We start from the raw sequence: 17,415 nt of genomic DNA on the forward strand, positions 1-17,415 counted from the left end.
AGGCAGGTTTTCTCAAGCATGAACTACATAAAATCCAAATATTGATTTACTTATTTCAAAGTGAGTTACTTAGTCTACATCATTCTGTGTTTTATTTCAAAGTATTTTTTTTCTCCACAGCAATGAAATATCTTTTTGTAGTTCTATATTATATGTAGTACATGTAGTACATCTGTATAAAAACTTATATGTGATATGGTCAAATGGGTTTTGCAGCTACAGATTAGTTTTATTTTGGTGGCGAGGCGGCGACATAAATGGCTCTTTTCAAAGTAAAGGTTGCAGACCCCTGGTCTAAGTGCAGAAAACAAAATGTGAAAAGTGAAAAGTGCAGGATTTCTCTATTCATTCACCACACAGAGAACAAAGTGCATAAAGCCCAGGTATTGAACATGGCTGGAGCATCTCTTAACATAACTTTCTCCACCATTATCCCGCTGTGAACTCCCTCTTTTTCGGCCAGGTAACTTCCACCCAAGTTTCTCTCATTCATTTGAGCAGCGACACCACAAGGAGATATTAATTATTCATTTGTTAATTCAAATATCTATATTTGCCCTGGCATATCGATGATTGTATTGCACGAGGAAAGAAGACGATATATCACCAAATCGATATTTTGACCCACACCTAACACACACACACACACACAGTTGCCTGTGACCAAAACCTGGTCCTAGCGAAGCAGAAACTCATTTCTGTGGACCTGGTTTGATACAGTGTATCTAGTGTCTATAGTGTTGACTAGTAACAGGGAGCTAACTGCAGGATAAAGTGTGAAAAGTGTCATCTGCAGCTTCAGTAAACCACAGCTGAACTCAGTGGCTGTCAGATGTTGTACGAGCGCACTCACACGTATTCACACTCACATCTGGTATGCATTTGACCCCAAAGGGATTCGGAGGCAAGAGTTCCTTTTCCTTTCAGTAAAACCTGATCTTAACGTAACACTGCAGTGTGTAAAGTGTCAAAGTCATGTGTCAGAGTTCAATGCCTGTTTTTGCCCCACCTGTTGCAAAACATGTGTAGGTGCTGTACTTTGGTTTTGGGAAAGGCTGGATGGATGAGGGGGGAGGTGTGTCTATTTTCATCAACAGGTCAAAGTTTCAGAAAAGTGTGTTTATAAAAATGTGATTATAGCTGCAGGAGGAGCCTGTTATCTTCCACGTTTAAGCTCCTATGATGTGTCACTGTAAACTGTGAGACACTGAGCAGCTACAGGCAAACACTGTTTTCATTTTTTTTATTGACGAAAAAACACGCCAAGAAATGAGATTAACAATAGACTGAAATGTTTATTCATAACTCACTCTCCATTCATCCTCTCATGTTACGTAAAATATATTTATGTACAAAATACATTCAGTTTGACCCTTTCATAAGAAAAACAAAAGCAATTTACAATTATAATACAATGCAACTTAGTTCATAAAAGATTAAATTGTGTAAACATTGTCCTCAGTTTCTTTATCACCCTTAAAAAACACTCTCTCTCTCAATCTCCACTAACATAATAACTTTCGGTAGTATCAAAAAAGGAGACATATATATTTAAACCTAAAATGAATTGGAAAAAAAAAAACCCTGGACTTATATAACTAATATGAATGTAAACACTTTAATTGGTACACACGTCTGCAAATGTAAGGTCTTAAATGATATCATCTCTTTCACAAAAGAATATTACAATAATAAAATAATGATGATTTGGATGCTTGTTTAAAGTCACTATTGGCCAGGCTTGAAGAGAAAGCAAATACAGCAGTTTTCATTTCCAAAGTTATTACATAAATCTCTACACATTGCATTACTACACATCATTAATGCATTTGTAATATTTCTCTGCTTTCAATCAACCTTTCAATCAGTCAAATGTTTAGCTTAAATGTACCTACAAGATAGCAAAGCTATAAACTAAATATTTTATGACATTAATGTCCTCCAGTAAAAGGCAGAGGGGAAACACATGATACAAAATGTGGATATACAAAGACAACAAACACATTATTACTTAAATGACACCCTGCGACACGTTTGAGATGACAATTTCTAAGTGTTTGTGACCACTCATTTCCATCGTGATTACACTGTTTACAGCTCACAACTCATTCACTTCAAATTAAGCCGTTGGTAAATGCAGTTTTCTGCTACATTACACGTTTTCGAAGCTCAATGTGAGCATGTGTGTGCACAGGTGTGACAAAGAATGCAGTGTGTGTGTGTGCGAGAAAGGGAAATAGCCTTAGTTCAGAAGGTTAGGTTAAAAAAATACACTTCAGTCTCTCACAGCATTGGCTTCCTCTCATTTGACCATATCCAGTAGAGTTCCTCGCAGCACAAGTGTTCATATTCTTAGCACTGAGGAGCAATGGAGAAGAATAAATCACAATATAATAATTTCAAATTGTAGCTATGGAGACAGAAATAGAGATGATACAGTTGTAAGTTACTCTGAAAACATTGATGTTGGTGATGATGAAAAGGACGATACCAGTGATAATAAAGTCTCAAAGAGTCTGCTAGTAGATAAACTGAGCGCCTCCGTGTGGCACCATCTCCGTCATGCCCCATGCCACTATGTTTCCTCTCTGCTCACAGCTTTGGCCATTCTGCAAAGCCAGCTGGGTAATCTCCTCCTCTGACAGCACCCTGTCCCACATATTGACTCCTGTCATCTTCCCAGCAAATGCCAGCTTGGCGTTGAAGCCTCCTTCAAACCCTGCCATGCCTCCCCCGCTGCTTGAAGATGGAGAGCAGCAGCCATTCCTCTCCTGGCCCAGCTGGAGTGAACCCCCGTCTGGTAAAACGTGTCCCTCAGCCACTCCAGGTGTATAGGCAACTTTTTTCCCACCTGCCCACAGGGTTGCAAGACCCTGATCAGATGACCAAGCCCCACACAAGTGGATCCACTCTCCTGGTTTCACCACACCTCGTGCTTCTACCAGGTGAGACTCTCCTCTGACCGTGAGGCGCGCAGAAGTTTGGCCAAGTAGCAGCTGGATCTCATACGGGTTGCGGCGGTTGCCGTAGGAGAACAGCACCGTTTTGTTGGCGATCGTCGTTGGCTTCAACCACATGCAGATGGTGAATGCAGAGATGGCGAGAGGGATATCTGATATGACGGAGGTGTAGATTCGATGGGAGCGCATTGGGAAGAGGAGACCCATCTCACAGCCTGTGCCACAAGAAGATGAAATGGTGTTTATTGTCAGTGAATTAATCCTATGCAACTACAGGTCAATTTTTATGCATGTGCTGGATGTCCTGAGAATACTGAATAGGTTAAAGTAACTAATGAACCCATTAACACCCCAACGTTTAAATGTTAATATGTAGACTCTATAGCTTTTTATAGGGTTAAATTTAATTAAGGAGTCTTACAAAACATCAAGGGAGAGTATTCATTTAGGAATATGAATCTGACTTGGGGATTATAAATGAGCCTATTAAACAAAGCCCAAAAACACAACATGTAGCTTTAAGGAAAGCAAACAAACCAGTAAAGAGATGTAACAGTGGATATGAAGCAGATGAGAATAAGCGTTACCAAAGATGAGCAACAGTAAAAATGATCCTATGTTCACTGAAGATGCAAGAAAATGATGGGATTCCAAGGTATTTTGATGTGAAAGGCCATTTACAAAACAATGAAAGTAAAGAAAGTTGAAATGATTTACCTAGACAAAGGTTTTAAATGTTTGCCTTGTCCTAGAGGTTTTTGTTTTGTACATCTTTACTGTAATGGAAGATGAAGTAATGTGAAATCAATATATAACGTAAAACATTTTAATGATATATAGTGGAAGCAAGAAACTGACAAAACAACTGGGCCTGAAATTGAGCCTTGTGGGACTCCACATAAAATGAAAGCTGAGGATCAGGCTCAGTTTCTTGTTTAACAACATAATGAAGAAAATTGAAATATTTCTACATCTAGCTTTTGTTTTATACTATCAGATAAGTGTGAACGCAACAGGCTGGGACTGCACATTATGATATGCAGGTAAATGCCTGTTAAGCTGCAGTATATGAAAGCCTTTGTTTGAATGAGAGACAGTCAGTTCATTGAAAAGTTCAGTTCATGGTCATTGATCATTTTTCTTCCCTCAGGGTTATCTGATCCATTAGTTTTTCCTGCTGCATTTCATTAATCTTTCTTCTTTCTGTGTAAATGTATTTTATACAGAGGGGCTCTGTTGGAGGTTTAGTAGACATTACCAGCTTTTTTATTTCTGTTTTTTCCTGTGTTGTACTCATCTGGTTCCCTCACTACCTTCCTTTCCCTCTCCCTCCAGTTAGCAAACACACGACCTACCCACTAAAACAGAGGATACAAATATTGCTCTGACTTTAAGTTTCTGCCACTCAAAGAATAATGGAGCAAAGTATGTGTGCGCGTATCCATGATTGTTTCCATCTGGTTCTACTTTCCCATGGTGCTTTGGTGTGGGTTTTGTGGCCACCGGCAAATGATTACACCTCTGTCTATGTATGTGGGGCAGACTTACATTTCTCAACTCAAAGGGACCAAAGGGACGAAAGCCCTGGTCCTAATGAGGCAGAACCTCATTTCTAAGTTATTGGTTCAGGTTAGAGGTAAGATGTGACTTGTGGTTACATTAAGGTAGGGAAAATGCTTTTTAGGCTGTCTAAATGAATGGAAGTCAATGTAGTGTTAAAAACAGTGTGTGTGTGTGCCTGCACTGTGTGTAAGAGATGAGTAATATGCAGTCGTATGTGATCAACTATAGGAAATGAAGTTGCCCAACTCATGTTTACAAGACTAAACTTATTCCAGGATCACTTACTCACCTAGCCACTAAAGTTACAGGTATTAGTCACTATTTATTTCATTGGTGGAGAGAGTCCCACACCAACTGTTTGTACATTATTGCTAACTTGTCATGCAATTTCATCCCTTATAAACTTATATGCTTCTATAAAACTCAATATTTTTTTAAGTTTTTTTTACCAAGGGTACGAAATCAAAAAGTATGTTTTAATGTATTTATTTTTTGGTTTTATTTGTATATCACTCACCCCTTGAAAGACACAAGTGTGTTGATTTAGACTAATATTAGTATGTGAATAATAGGATCAGTTGCCCCTTGAGGATGATAACACACCTGGAGAAAGACGGAGGAAGTGGGAACGGTATTGACAAACAAACTTAAGAAGCATGATTAGTTGTTCAGAAGCAAGGTTTGACAGAGGGGGGGTCTCATTCTAATACTTCAAGTGTGACCTGAATGTGTCAACGCAGGAAAAAAATTAAGATGGAAAATTGTTGGATGGCTCTGTGGAGAAAGGTGAAGAGAAAAGATGAAGACAGAGGAGAGAAAGATGAAGCAAAGTACAAAGCTACACGAAGCAACACGTAAAGACAGACATGCTGATTGCTGATGGGAAGATTGATATCTTTACCTGCGGGTAGATATCTTTGCCTCAATGACCCCAGCACCTCCTCCAGCTCCCCCCTTGTCTGTTGCAGTGCAGCCAGCACCCCATCTAGAGGCTTCCCTTCTGGTGTGACCTCCTGCTCTGGGTGGCCAGCGCCTCCATTCTCTGCAAGCTGGAACCCTGTCTTTGTATTCCTCCCCATGCCGGCTCCAGGACTGCTGACGCAGCTGGTCTCCAGCTTGGTGAGTCGGGAAGCTTGTGCTCTTGCTGCGGAAAGCAGCTGATGCAGCATCGACTCCAAGTTGTTGGAATTCCCAACAGAATTCCCAGCAGCAGCAGCAGCGGCAGCAGAGGTCTGGTCTCCAATTTTGAGGCGCTCAAAGGTTTCTTTGAGGCGAGCCTCAAGTTGCGAAGCCATCTTCATTCCTGCTGTCTCCACTGCGACTCCACAGGAACCTCCATACTGGGCAACAAATCTGACCAAATAGACCAATATATTTAATTAAGTACTTTGATAAAGAACATAATCTGGCTTTGCTCCCAATTTATCATTGAATTTAAATGACATGAAGACGTAAGAAATTAACGTTTTCAACACTGCAGTGCATAACTTTTATGGATCAGAGGTAGAGTGGGTCATCTTCCAAATGGAAGGTCGGGGGTTCCATCCCAAAGTCCGATGTGTCGATCTGTAGTGTAAAGCGCTTTAGGTGGTTTACCATTTACGCTGTCAAGCAATACTATCAGACCTGACTGGGGGAGTGTTTGTGCATGAAAGGCAACACAAGAGTATATCTAGTCAAACTGAGTTTCTGGAGCAGTAGGATTCAGTTCTGATTTCTAGTTTTTTGTTGGCGCTTCTCCATGTTCTCAGTCATACTGTTTGCAGACGTCTCAATTTACTAGCACAATGTTGCTGTTGCCTCCGTCTGTCTGGACATAAAACGAATCACTTCCTGTGTGAAGCACAGGAATGTCACCAGGTCGCACGGATCTAAACGCAGAGCGACTTGTGTGGAGCAGATAGGCTTCATCAGCATAATGTGAACTTACAAATGTCTTGTCACAATGTAACAAACATTTGTTAATAAGTAAAGGTTGCACACTATAGTTTTAATATTTTTCAATCCATTTGGTAACAATTCTAGTAATCAATTTAATATAATCATAATCATCACATGTGACAAATATTCGTCATTAGAGAATCCAAACATTAAAATTGACAGAAATATACTTTGGGGATCTGCTCAGTCCTCACAGACCTAGTAGGTTTAGGCAACTTTTGTAAAAGCTCATTTATTCTCATTTTTAATTATTCTGACGTCTCGTTCCTTTGTCCAACTTACTTGTGCATCTCCCCACGCAGTGACCCCATCTCCACCTTGATAATATCATCAGCATACTGAAGAAGCATGTTCTCCCTCATCTGGCTGTTCTCCAGCATGGAGAAGATTTTGTCCCACTTGGTCAGGTCTGACGAGCTGCAGGGCGGAGTGATCGATGTGGCTGCAGACCAAGATGGTGGAAATAGAAAGAGTAATGTGAAGTTATTTAACAGAACATCAAACCATTGCTGTATCTGGTGTATGTTTTTGACAGGAAACACGTTCAAACACTGTGTCCCCACTGGACTAAATTGTACCCATAGTTCTTTGGGAAGTATATTATTACCAACCTCTAGTTGGCAAAATCATGGGAAACCTTATCCAGTAATGAGAAATGTGTCAGACACACTGTTCCAATTAGCTTTTGAGCCTGTTTATACCTGCAGAGGTATTCTAGAGAGAAATCATCACAAGGCTACAGGATTTGTTTTGGCTGCCTGTCCCTGAGGTTCAAAGTGACTTAGGCTGAATGTTCATGCACTCTGCTCCACATGGCTCACCAAACAAGCAGCTCTGGTCTGACGGTGGTTTATGAATGATTTGGAAGCATGTGGGAGTGAGCTGAGTGAAAAGAGACCTTCTGGAGTATGATTTCATTTGATTGGATCTTTGACCATCAACATGCGTAAAGAGTGGCACGCAGCGCAGAGAGCTTTGAGTGGTTGATAAGACTGGAACAATTGTGCTATAAGTTCAGTTCATTTACCATTACATTTTTACCAGTTTCAAACCCATTTAGTGTCTTAATTTCTTACTAGTGCTTAGTGAAATATTTTTGTGAGCTTTTGGACAAAAAGAAAGAAAAGCTGTGATGCCAGTTTTGCCCAGTGAGCACGAGGATGGGCGTTCCCTGTGAAGACACACCTCTTCATAGATGTGAATGAGCTTCTGAGACTTTCCCTATGAGTCAGCATTTTCTATCAACACAATAAAACGCCAGTATTGCCAATAGAATGTCAGATAGATAAAGATTTAGTTTTACTCCTGAAAGTTTGCTGAATAAACCATTCATACTAGTTATGTTACACGTTTCCACAATGCATACCCGTGCTATTGACGTGTATTGAACCTTTGTTATACTAACATTAAAGAATGTCTGTCCAGCCCTAATGTATGTGTAATGTGATTTTATGAGAGCAGGGGTTTGGAGACTGTTAGGACGTTACTGCTGGTTAACATGTAGTCTGCATTCTGAGTTCTGTTGTCTTACAACAGAAAGAAACAAAAAACAACCTTTCTATAATACGAAACAATGATGTTTGACCGCAGTGTTTGTAACTGAGTTTTCAGGACATTGCCCAATGACCCCACACGGTCTGTTCATAATACTTTATAACCAAGTCTTGTTTTAGCCTGCCATTCTCTTTATAATGATCTGTTTCATGGCCTCTCTCATGTTGCCCTCATTCATTTAAATTCCACCTAGAGATTGTGAGATTTGAGCAAGTCAGGATGAATGATCTGTGTCTTCCTCCAGGCTGTGACCTGTGTTCTCCCCTCACCCACCTGCACAAACACTGTACTTAACTCAAATGATATGACTTTTTTTCTCCTTAGTCTAAAAATACCAACTAAGATTTTTTACGGGCTTCTTTGTCCTTCTTGTCCCGCCCATATTTTCCTCCCACAAACAATCGAGTGTTGTCATTTATGTGCTTGTACAGTAGTTCTGCTGCTCGGTCATTTGTCTGAGCCACTCTTCAGGTTTAACATCACATCACCACATCTCAATCATCACATCTTAGTCCAAACATGAAAGGAAACGCTGATGCTTCCCCAAACAAGATTTTCATGATGTAGTGCTTCTCCCAGATGGGGATCTGTCATTCAAGCTGTAATCTGTCTCAAACTCTGTCTCTACAGACTACACTGTGGCATATTGTCATTGGTTGTCTTTGTCTCAGTTTCCTTCTCACAGGAGATTATCAATCACTCATAATAGATTTTAGATGTGTTTTTTTCCATTTCATGTTATCCTTCAGTCGTAGTTTGCAAAGCATTAGACAACTTTCTCAGACTTGGCGTTGAGTAAAGTGTCTGTTGCTGCTGCTCCAATTTTAAATATACAAAGCGATGAATCAAATGTCACCTCTTGTACACAAAAACTTAAAATACTCCTATACAGGAAACGGATGACACACACCAGGATTAAATTAAAGTGCAACTTCACATCTTGATCCGATGAACGCATACATGTAGCTTAATACTCACGTTCTGCTGTGTCTTCCACTGGGATTGCATTGAAGTAGTTGTCCTCATAGTTGACCTCGATATTATCCTCGTATGCCAGAAGCAGACACACGCACAGCGACAGGATGCACGCTGCCTGGGGGAGACTCCACCGAAACATGCTGCTGCTTCTGCTTCTGCTGCTCAGTGTGTGTGTTAGAGAGGAAAATGTGTTACAAATCTGGTGAGATTTAGGAAAGATACTCTGAATACCACTTTTTCTGTGTGTGTGGTGTGAGAAGAAGATGCTGTCAGGTTGTGCGTGTGTGTGTGTTATTATCTCTGCTGCTTCTCTGTGTATGTCTCTGTGTCTCACTCTCTAAAGCACTGCAGGTCCACCACCCACTTTTTCAACCCTCACTCTCTCACACAAATGTGTCCCTCCCCCTCAGTGACATCCCTCTCTCTCTCCCTCTTTCTCTCTCTCTCTCTCTTTCTCAAATGCTGAGCAATGTTTTGGCTACAAGTCTGGCCATACAGAGATGTCCAGCCATAGAGAGATGGCTGCATGGGATACACAAACACACAATTTTAGTTATTTACTACACAAAACGGTTCAAACTCATGTGGTGTATTTTAAGGGAAAGAAGAAATCCTTGTGGATACATCATAAGAACAGAATTGCAAAAGGCAAAGAGGTGCGTCTCCTTGCTGTGAGCAAGGCAGTGAGTAACACTTCGTTGGAGGTAGCCTCCATGTCGTAATCAGTTACAACTGCTGCTCCTGTGACTCACGGGGAGAGGGAGAGGGGGAGAGGAAAGCGGTAATAGTCGGGGGGAGGAGGAGGAGGAACACAAACTTTACTGATTTTTGCCCCATGCAGAGACACTGTGTGTGTGTGTGTGTGCGTGTGTGTGTGTACACCTTTTAACCCTTTTCCCCAAACTTTTTCTCCCCGTGAGGACAAATTGTGCTGGTCCTCAAAACTTAATATGGTTTTTGAAGGTTAAGACCTGGGTTAGGGTTATAGTAAGGGGCTAGGAAATGCATTATGTCTATGACTGTCCTCACAAGAAAAACTCTGTGTGCATCTGAGGGAAGTTTGAATGAAACCCAGACATAAAACGTTACAAAAAGGGTTTATTGTTCTCCTGCTTTGCCTCTTTATTTTATTTATTTGAACCCCTCAGTCGGTTAGTGTGTGTATTTGTGAAGTTTTTGGGACCTTTTCTGGCATAAACGCCGACCTTGTCAGGACCAGTTGTTCAGAAACAAACCTGGTCCTAATGAGGCAGAACCTCATGTCTGAAGAACTTTAAGTTTAGGGCTAAGATCTGGATTGTATTTATGTCAAGGTTAGGGTTAGACATGAAGTGGATATGGATAAGGTTCGGGAAGTCAATATAGTGTCCTAAGAAGAAAAGCTGTGCAAACCTGTGTGTGTGTTCATTTACTGTAATGTTCGTGAAAATGTCTTAGTCGTTTTTGTGTGTACTTTGGAATGGAAATAGTGATTCCCTCATGGGAATCCAGAGTTCACCCTGCCTTTCCCTTTCCTTTCCCCCATCTCCATCTTTGTGTGCCTGTGTCTCTCTCTGTCACTGTATTGTTTCTGGCAGGAACATTAACTCTTCAATCAACAATGAATAGAAGACTTTGGTTCATTCCATGAATGCATTAGTAATAATCTCTAGTCTGATGATTTAAATGGACATGGGAGGAAGTATGATAGTAATATGATTTTGCTCAACAAGCACTAACTGAACACTAGAGACCTGAGACATTTACCACACAGAGGTCAGTAACAATCTGGCCACAAGTGACTGGAGAACCAGGGGATAAGTAGGTGCTTGATGAAGGGATTGAGAGCAGGTGTGCTCCCGCCGCAGGTGAACTGATTGCATGCAGAAGAAAAAGGGGAGGAGGCGTAGGCGGAGATGAAGGCGGAGCATGACAGACACATCAGAAATTAAACTAGTTCATCTATGTTTCTTTTTCTTTTCAAATTGATTGAACATAGAGATTAAGAATTAAGCATATATATGTATGTATATACATATATATATATATATATATATACATATATATATATATATATAGTTATATACATATGCGCAAACTAAACTAAATTAGTTTAACTTGGTGAAATAGACAGATATTTGTTGACATGAAGTAGTTGTATAAACGCTGGTTTTACCAATAACATTAATTAGAGCCAGGGTCATGAGTGTAAGGGGAGGTCGCACTAAATACTTGACACTTCAGCCTCTGAGAAAATGTTATTTTAAAACTGCATATGTGTTTTCTGGATGTGTTCCACTAAAGTGATTGAGAAATAATTATACTCTGTGGTCATTATAGCATTACTACAGCAACAAATCTAAGACGTTTGTGCAGTACTATAAATAAAAAAGTGAAACTAGGTAGGTAATTATAGGATTTAAGGGAGTTTGAGAACAATTGAATTCACCTTTGTATAAAGCATTTGTATTTAACAAGTTGAATGTCACAATGTTAGGTTTATTTTTTCTTTTATTCACTTATCCCAAAAGAGGCTGTATAAGCACACAATGCAATTAGACCACAGTTCTCACAGTTGTGAAAACAGAAACCTGGACAGGACGGGTGTTTGGTCCTCCTTTACAATACATAAACAAACAGCATAGAGCTGACATAATCAATGGTTATAATCTTTCAATGGATATCACATTGCTATCACACATCAACTATGTCATTATTCAAGATAAAGCTGTATTTGCACTGAAAATATATTAATAAAAGCTTTTTTTTGCTGGAAAAGACAATGATTTGTTTGAAAGGCATCAAAACAGAGAATGAAGCTAACAAATATTCACTGAAAGGCAGAAACTGACAAAGACACAATCACGCATGCATACACGCTGTGTACGAGCGCGAGCAATGAAAATGTTTCCACGTTTTGACTAATGTCTGCCACCTGAGATTGGCACCAAGCCAGCTGGAGACACATCATAAACATCAGGCTTGCAGAGAAATCACTTCAGTGTGTGCATGTACAGTGTGCACATTTTTATGTTAAGTATATCGTGTGTGATTTCCTCGAATAAACATTTTCTGATGAAAACCTGACATAGAAATGGAAACGTTCTCTTGCAGGACTTGAACCCTCACGGTTCAGTCGGCTCCACTGCCTGTTCTAATCACCATAAAACTTAATATCAGTGGTTTGTACCTCGTGGTCAGTAGCTCGGGTCTGTTCTGTGTTACTGGACCAAAGGGAGAGCTGTGCACTGCGAAACAGTCAGAGATGGAGAAATGAAAAACTGATTGATGACTGATGAGATCAAAGAAGCTAATACAGAAGTTTCCAGTGAGGGTGTTACAGTAATGCTATTAGTTTCATGTTTTTTGACTTGCAGAGACAATTTTATTACAAGGGCTGTCAATCGATCGAAAAATTAACTAAATAATTGCAGGATTATTGTTTGCCACAGCGGATCATCTGCCTCCATCATGTCCTTTCCCTTGTGTCTTCTTCTGTTAACGCCAACTGTCCTCATGTCCTCCTTCACAACATGCATGAACCTTCTCTGTCGTCGTCCTTTTGTCCACCTCCATCTTCAACATCCTTTTTTCCCAATATAGTCACTCTCCTTTCTCTTCACGTGCCCAAACCATCTCAACCTTCTCTCTCTTACTTTATTTCCAAACTGTTCAACCTGAGCTGTCCCACATATGTTCATTTATCCATCTCGTCTATCCTCCAGAACATCTCAGCATCTTAATCAATCACATCTTTTCATTTCAAGTGTGAAAAGTTATAATAAATAACTGAAATCACAGAAATCATTTGGATTCAACACATTTTTAAGTTCAGAAAAAATACTTTCAAAACACATCTTGAAGTTCAAACGTTGATTCTAAAACTGTCTGTGTGCATATGGATTTAGGTTGTGAAGTGCATTGTTGACATCTGGCCGGCTGCTACGGCGTGGACTTTTTGATTAATGGAGTGTAAAATATTTGAATGCATCAATCATTTCAAGTCACATGTACATGTGCTGCGCTCTGGTAAGTGGACCCCCTGTTAGAGTGCAGTCATGTTTCATACGGGCCTAAATTCTTGAAAGAGTTTCCACCGTGTTCCAGGGGAGGATTTGCTCATGCAACAAAAATACCCAGAATCCCAAAGATATGGGCTTTGTGAGGGTTGTTTCCTACATTTTGATTTGACAGTTTCTCTCCGCCCTCACCCACCTGAGAGTTAGTCGAGCTACGTGATATGACTTGAGGGACGCACGTGCATTAAAATCAGCACTATATGGAAAACAGGTTTAAGTCGTAAAGCCCTCCAAAAAACATCCGTCTGGATGTCATTTGTGCTGAGCGCTGCAGATTTGTGCTGTGCGTTAACCTCCCCGACATACACGTTCAATGTTAATGAGTTTCTCTTGGCAGGTTGTGCACATTCCTGTCCAGAAATCACTTAATTGACCAAATGATTGTTAGATTAAGTCATCATGAAAAGAATCACGAGTTGCAGCCCTTGTAATTTAACTTTTAACTCTTTTAGTATGAAATAATGTTCTTTCTTTTTTTACTTTCTTTGACTGATTACTTCAAACAGCTGTTAGCTCTTGTTTTTGTTTGTCCAAAGTCGAAAATATGTGGGTTTTTCTGCATCGTTCAACTCTGTTTCTTCTCTGCAGTCACGTACCGCTGTTCTTGATCTTGCTGTCTCTGGGAGCTAAAATATTTGGTGTCATGTCGCTTTTTCCATTACTATCGTACCTCTTCGAGTGGGCAGGGTTGTCATAGCACTGCCATGACGTCTATACGCGACACAAACACACAAACTAGTAGAGTTGTTTTCACTGTACTGAATCATTTAATTAAAAAGATTTGTTCACAGAATCGTTCAGCCCTTCCTGCCTGACCAGAGCACAGACTTCGTCTAACACAGTCACTGAACTAAAATACGGTGATTTGGCTCGCGATCGCTTCTTGTTAAATTGTTGAATATTGATATTTTAGAAATGTCCTTGTTAAATGTTGGAGATTAACATTAATGCTTTATGTGTTTTTAACTGATCTACAGTTCGGCATTGTTTGATTACTGTGTCAGATGTCGCACTTGTGACTCATGATACAGCTCTAGCACTACTCACCTCTGCTCTCTCTTAATGGTCTAAGTGCAGTGTCTTAATCTGCGCCTGTATTTCTGAGTATTTCTAAGTATGACTTTAAGATAGCAAACAGTTAAGGACTCGTTGAAGTGAACTTTCTCCAGAATTAGTTTTCGTGTCTCAAATTTCTATTCTAATGTGACATTTGGAAAATGTGCACACTGTCGGAAAGCCATCAGGTCCTCGTCTGCCTCTTCACATCATGCTAACAATAGTTTGACAGTCTCTGCAGATCAGTCAGCGGATTGTTTTTGTCTTTTCTTGGAAAATGTGCGTGCAGCCCTTCAAGAATGTCACCTTTGTGTGCTGAAGGATTGAAGGTCATTACAGGATATTTAACAAAGATTTGTCAGACGTGGGGTTTGCTGGAAGTGGAATGAAGGCATGACGGCCAGATACTGTGCGTCACACACACACACACACACAGAAGAAGATTTAAGTAGAGGACAGAGTGGGAGTCAAGTGAGGCTATCATAATAAATTGGTTATCACACGTATATACATTCATGTGTGTGTGTGTGTGTGCCTGAGGTCAGAGTAGACCAGTGGCTAAGAACAGGTAAGCTCTTCAAATCCATGTGAGCGTGTTTCTGTGCAGACTCCCGTCTCCTCTTGCCTTTTAACATTCCTCTGAACAGACCTGCAAACATCAGTTTTATGGTTATTACTATCTCTCTCTCTTTCTGTACATAAACTATATTTGTCTCCTTGAACAGTGATTTGTAACAGAAGTTAGGGATTGAGGAGTGTTTGTGTAATGCTATCCCGTATAATCCCTGATTAAAGGGAAGAGAAAGGGACTTAAAAGAGCCAGTGTCTATCTCCTAAATATTTATGGGTGCTCCTCTCCTTGACTCAGCGCAGTCAGGTTCCTCTGTGTTGATCAGTACCAGCCGTCTGTCTGTGCATCTCTGAGCTCACAACCTGTGCTTACGGTGATTTATGGCTGTGTGTGCATCCCCCGTTGTGTCGCGGGATTTATTTCAGATCCTGTGAGGTTTTATCAAAAACGACAAATGTGCACCACATGTAGTTAGATTAACTTGTTTTCAACAGTGACCCGTTTGACTTAAAGCGCGGTCAATGCAGAGGCAACTATTTAGAATACATTCTGTGCATGGGCATAATAAAATGAAAATTGAACTGAAGACGGCTGGACAGAAGTTGAACTTGTGTCTCAGCAGGTGTGATTCTTTTTTGGGAGTAATAAAGTTATGGTCATATATCAGTCTCCACTTTTGCTGATACATGTTGGAGAGAATTGCACAAAAAACATTTCCCTTCTATTGCACTGTGTATATGAGTAGCTTAGTTTTGTTGACACCTTTGTGTCCCTGGGCAAGACATCTTATCCCAAATTGCCGCTGCCGGCTGTAATGGCAACATCATTAATGATAATGTGATAGCTGTATTATAGTATATGTACTGTATGTGTAAAACTCTGTACCAGGTTTAAATCCAGACCATCTAATGCTAAAATAAGTAGCTTCGTATAATATTAAACTATACCACCTTAATCAAATACCTCCTGCATCAGTCCCTCACTCCTTTTTCTGCTTTTGTTCATGGTAACGTTTGTAATCAGCTCCCAGAACCCCAGTTTAAAATTAAATTTAAAATATCTCTTGCTGCCTGGCATTTGGTCCCATGTAGGACACAAAGGCCATTGTTTGAAACTGTTAAAGAGTCCTTGTTCAGCAATGTGAATCATTCAAAGATGTTTCTTAAGTGAGTCAATAGCTGTTGGGTAATGCTGTGGGTTTTGTTGTTCTGTGTGCGTTATTTTATTTTTAACAAACACCATTATCACCACTAATGCGTCACCACTGACGGGGAAATCTTGTGCGTGTTTTCAGAGGAAAATGAAATGCACCACAGACAAATTAAAGGGAATTCCAGCCTCACACAACCTGGGTCTTATGTCTTCTTGGTAGCAGTAAAATTATAGTCACACAAGTTAATTAGTGAGATCTGGAAATGTGTGGCTTCAGACAAGAAAACACAGGAAACAGCAGTCAGGCAATTAGACATGTTTGGCAAACTTGTTTAGAGGAGGATGTGAATGGTAAAAAAAAGAAATTGAACAGACTGACACTTGTAAAGGTTTTCTGCAGTACAACCTCACACTAGAGCTTAAATCAAACTGTCATTTAATCTATAAAATGCAGAAAATACTGTTCCATTGCTTCTCAAACCTCATACTGACGACAATGTGAACAGTTGTTTATGTTGGGGGAAAAACATTTGAAATACCCCTCATAGTATTTAAATTGACGTCTCCATATCAGTATTTAAAACTTGACTTTAATGTGTAGTTCATCTCTCGTCTCATCTCTCTGTTTCTCTTTCTGCCAGGTAACCCCATGCTCCTGCGAGTGTTGCCATCGGTTTACCCCAGACAACCAGATACCATCCACCGTCACCTAGGCAACCTCACTGCAATGATGCCACAGCTGGAGTCTCCAGAGCAACAACACCTGATCAGGCTCATTCAAATTGTTGCAGAACAACATCCACTCGTGAGTGTTTTCATAGTTTTACGTTTGAAGCAAAACAAAATGCACTGTGGGTGAAGTAACTGTCACATCTGCTCAAGGGGCTAAAAGGGGGGGGTAAATATTTTATTACTATCACTTTACCAGCAATTCATATACAAACTATAATTTGTCGCCTTGACTTATAAACAGTTATGTCTTGTAAAGTCAGGGATGATTTGGATAACTATGAGCTACGTATAATATGTGGCAATTCCATAAAGTAAAAACATGAATTCAACATGTTACCGTTAAGCTGTGCCATGTTTTGCATTGACTTTGTGTGAACATGTAGAAAAACATCCACAAGAACATGGTCGCACGTAAGTAAATACCACAGTGAATGTGGTTTTCACAACTCTCAATAGGAATTCCCTCAAACCTGCGTGTTTTTCGAGCACAGCTTCTTATGTTCAACGCGAAGGGGGAAAGTACCACATACCAGTGAAAACAGCACATGGCGATAAAACATGGATAGTCTCACGCTCATGTGAAGCACTGGAGGAAGAAAACTCACCATCTGGAGTTATTCTAATTCCCACCCCCCACAGAGACACACACAGGCACACACTGCACACACACAAAGTATTTCCGTTGTGATTGAGGCTGCATGCGGTTACCAGATCTTTTTCATATTTATAGTTGCTCCCTGGAAGAAGGACAAATTAAAATGACAGTGATCAATTAAGAAACTCTAATATTAAATAACTTTAATCCATTGATCAAACTTTGCCTCCCTTAGGAACAGATGGTGTTTGATTT

General features: G+C 40.1%; 2 protein-coding genes across 4 annotated transcripts in view; one reads left to right on the plus strand and one right to left on the minus strand.

Moving 5' to 3' along the window:
* Positions 1-17,415, plus strand: part of veph1 (ventricular zone expressed PH domain-containing 1) — a 69,330-nt gene that overhangs the window by 12,777 nt on the left and 39,138 nt on the right. For all 3 annotated transcript variants that reach the window (XM_044031960.1, XM_044031961.1, XM_044031963.1), the window contains exon 5: positions 16,475-16,638. In XM_044031960.1, the coding sequence (XP_043887895.1) occupies positions 16,475-16,638 (164 nt within the window). The remainder of the gene's footprint in view (positions 1-16,474; positions 16,639-17,415) is intronic.
* On the minus strand, positions 1,276-9,304 carry ptx3a (pentraxin 3, long a). Its single transcript, XM_044031964.1, has 4 exons — positions 8,997-9,304; positions 6,747-6,906; positions 5,425-5,876; positions 1,276-3,175 (listed from the first exon to the last, which is right to left on the minus strand). The coding sequence occupies exons 1-4, from the start codon at positions 9,133-9,135 to the stop codon at positions 2,520-2,522; spliced, it is 1,407 nt and encodes a 468-aa protein (XP_043887899.1). The 5' UTR covers positions 9,136-9,304; the 3' UTR covers positions 1,276-2,519.

This window comes from Solea senegalensis, linkage group LG8, assembly GCF_019176455.1.
Source record: "Solea senegalensis isolate Sse05_10M linkage group LG8, IFAPA_SoseM_1, whole genome shotgun sequence".
Classification (NCBI taxonomy): domain Eukaryota; kingdom Metazoa; phylum Chordata; class Actinopteri; order Pleuronectiformes; family Soleidae; genus Solea; species Solea senegalensis.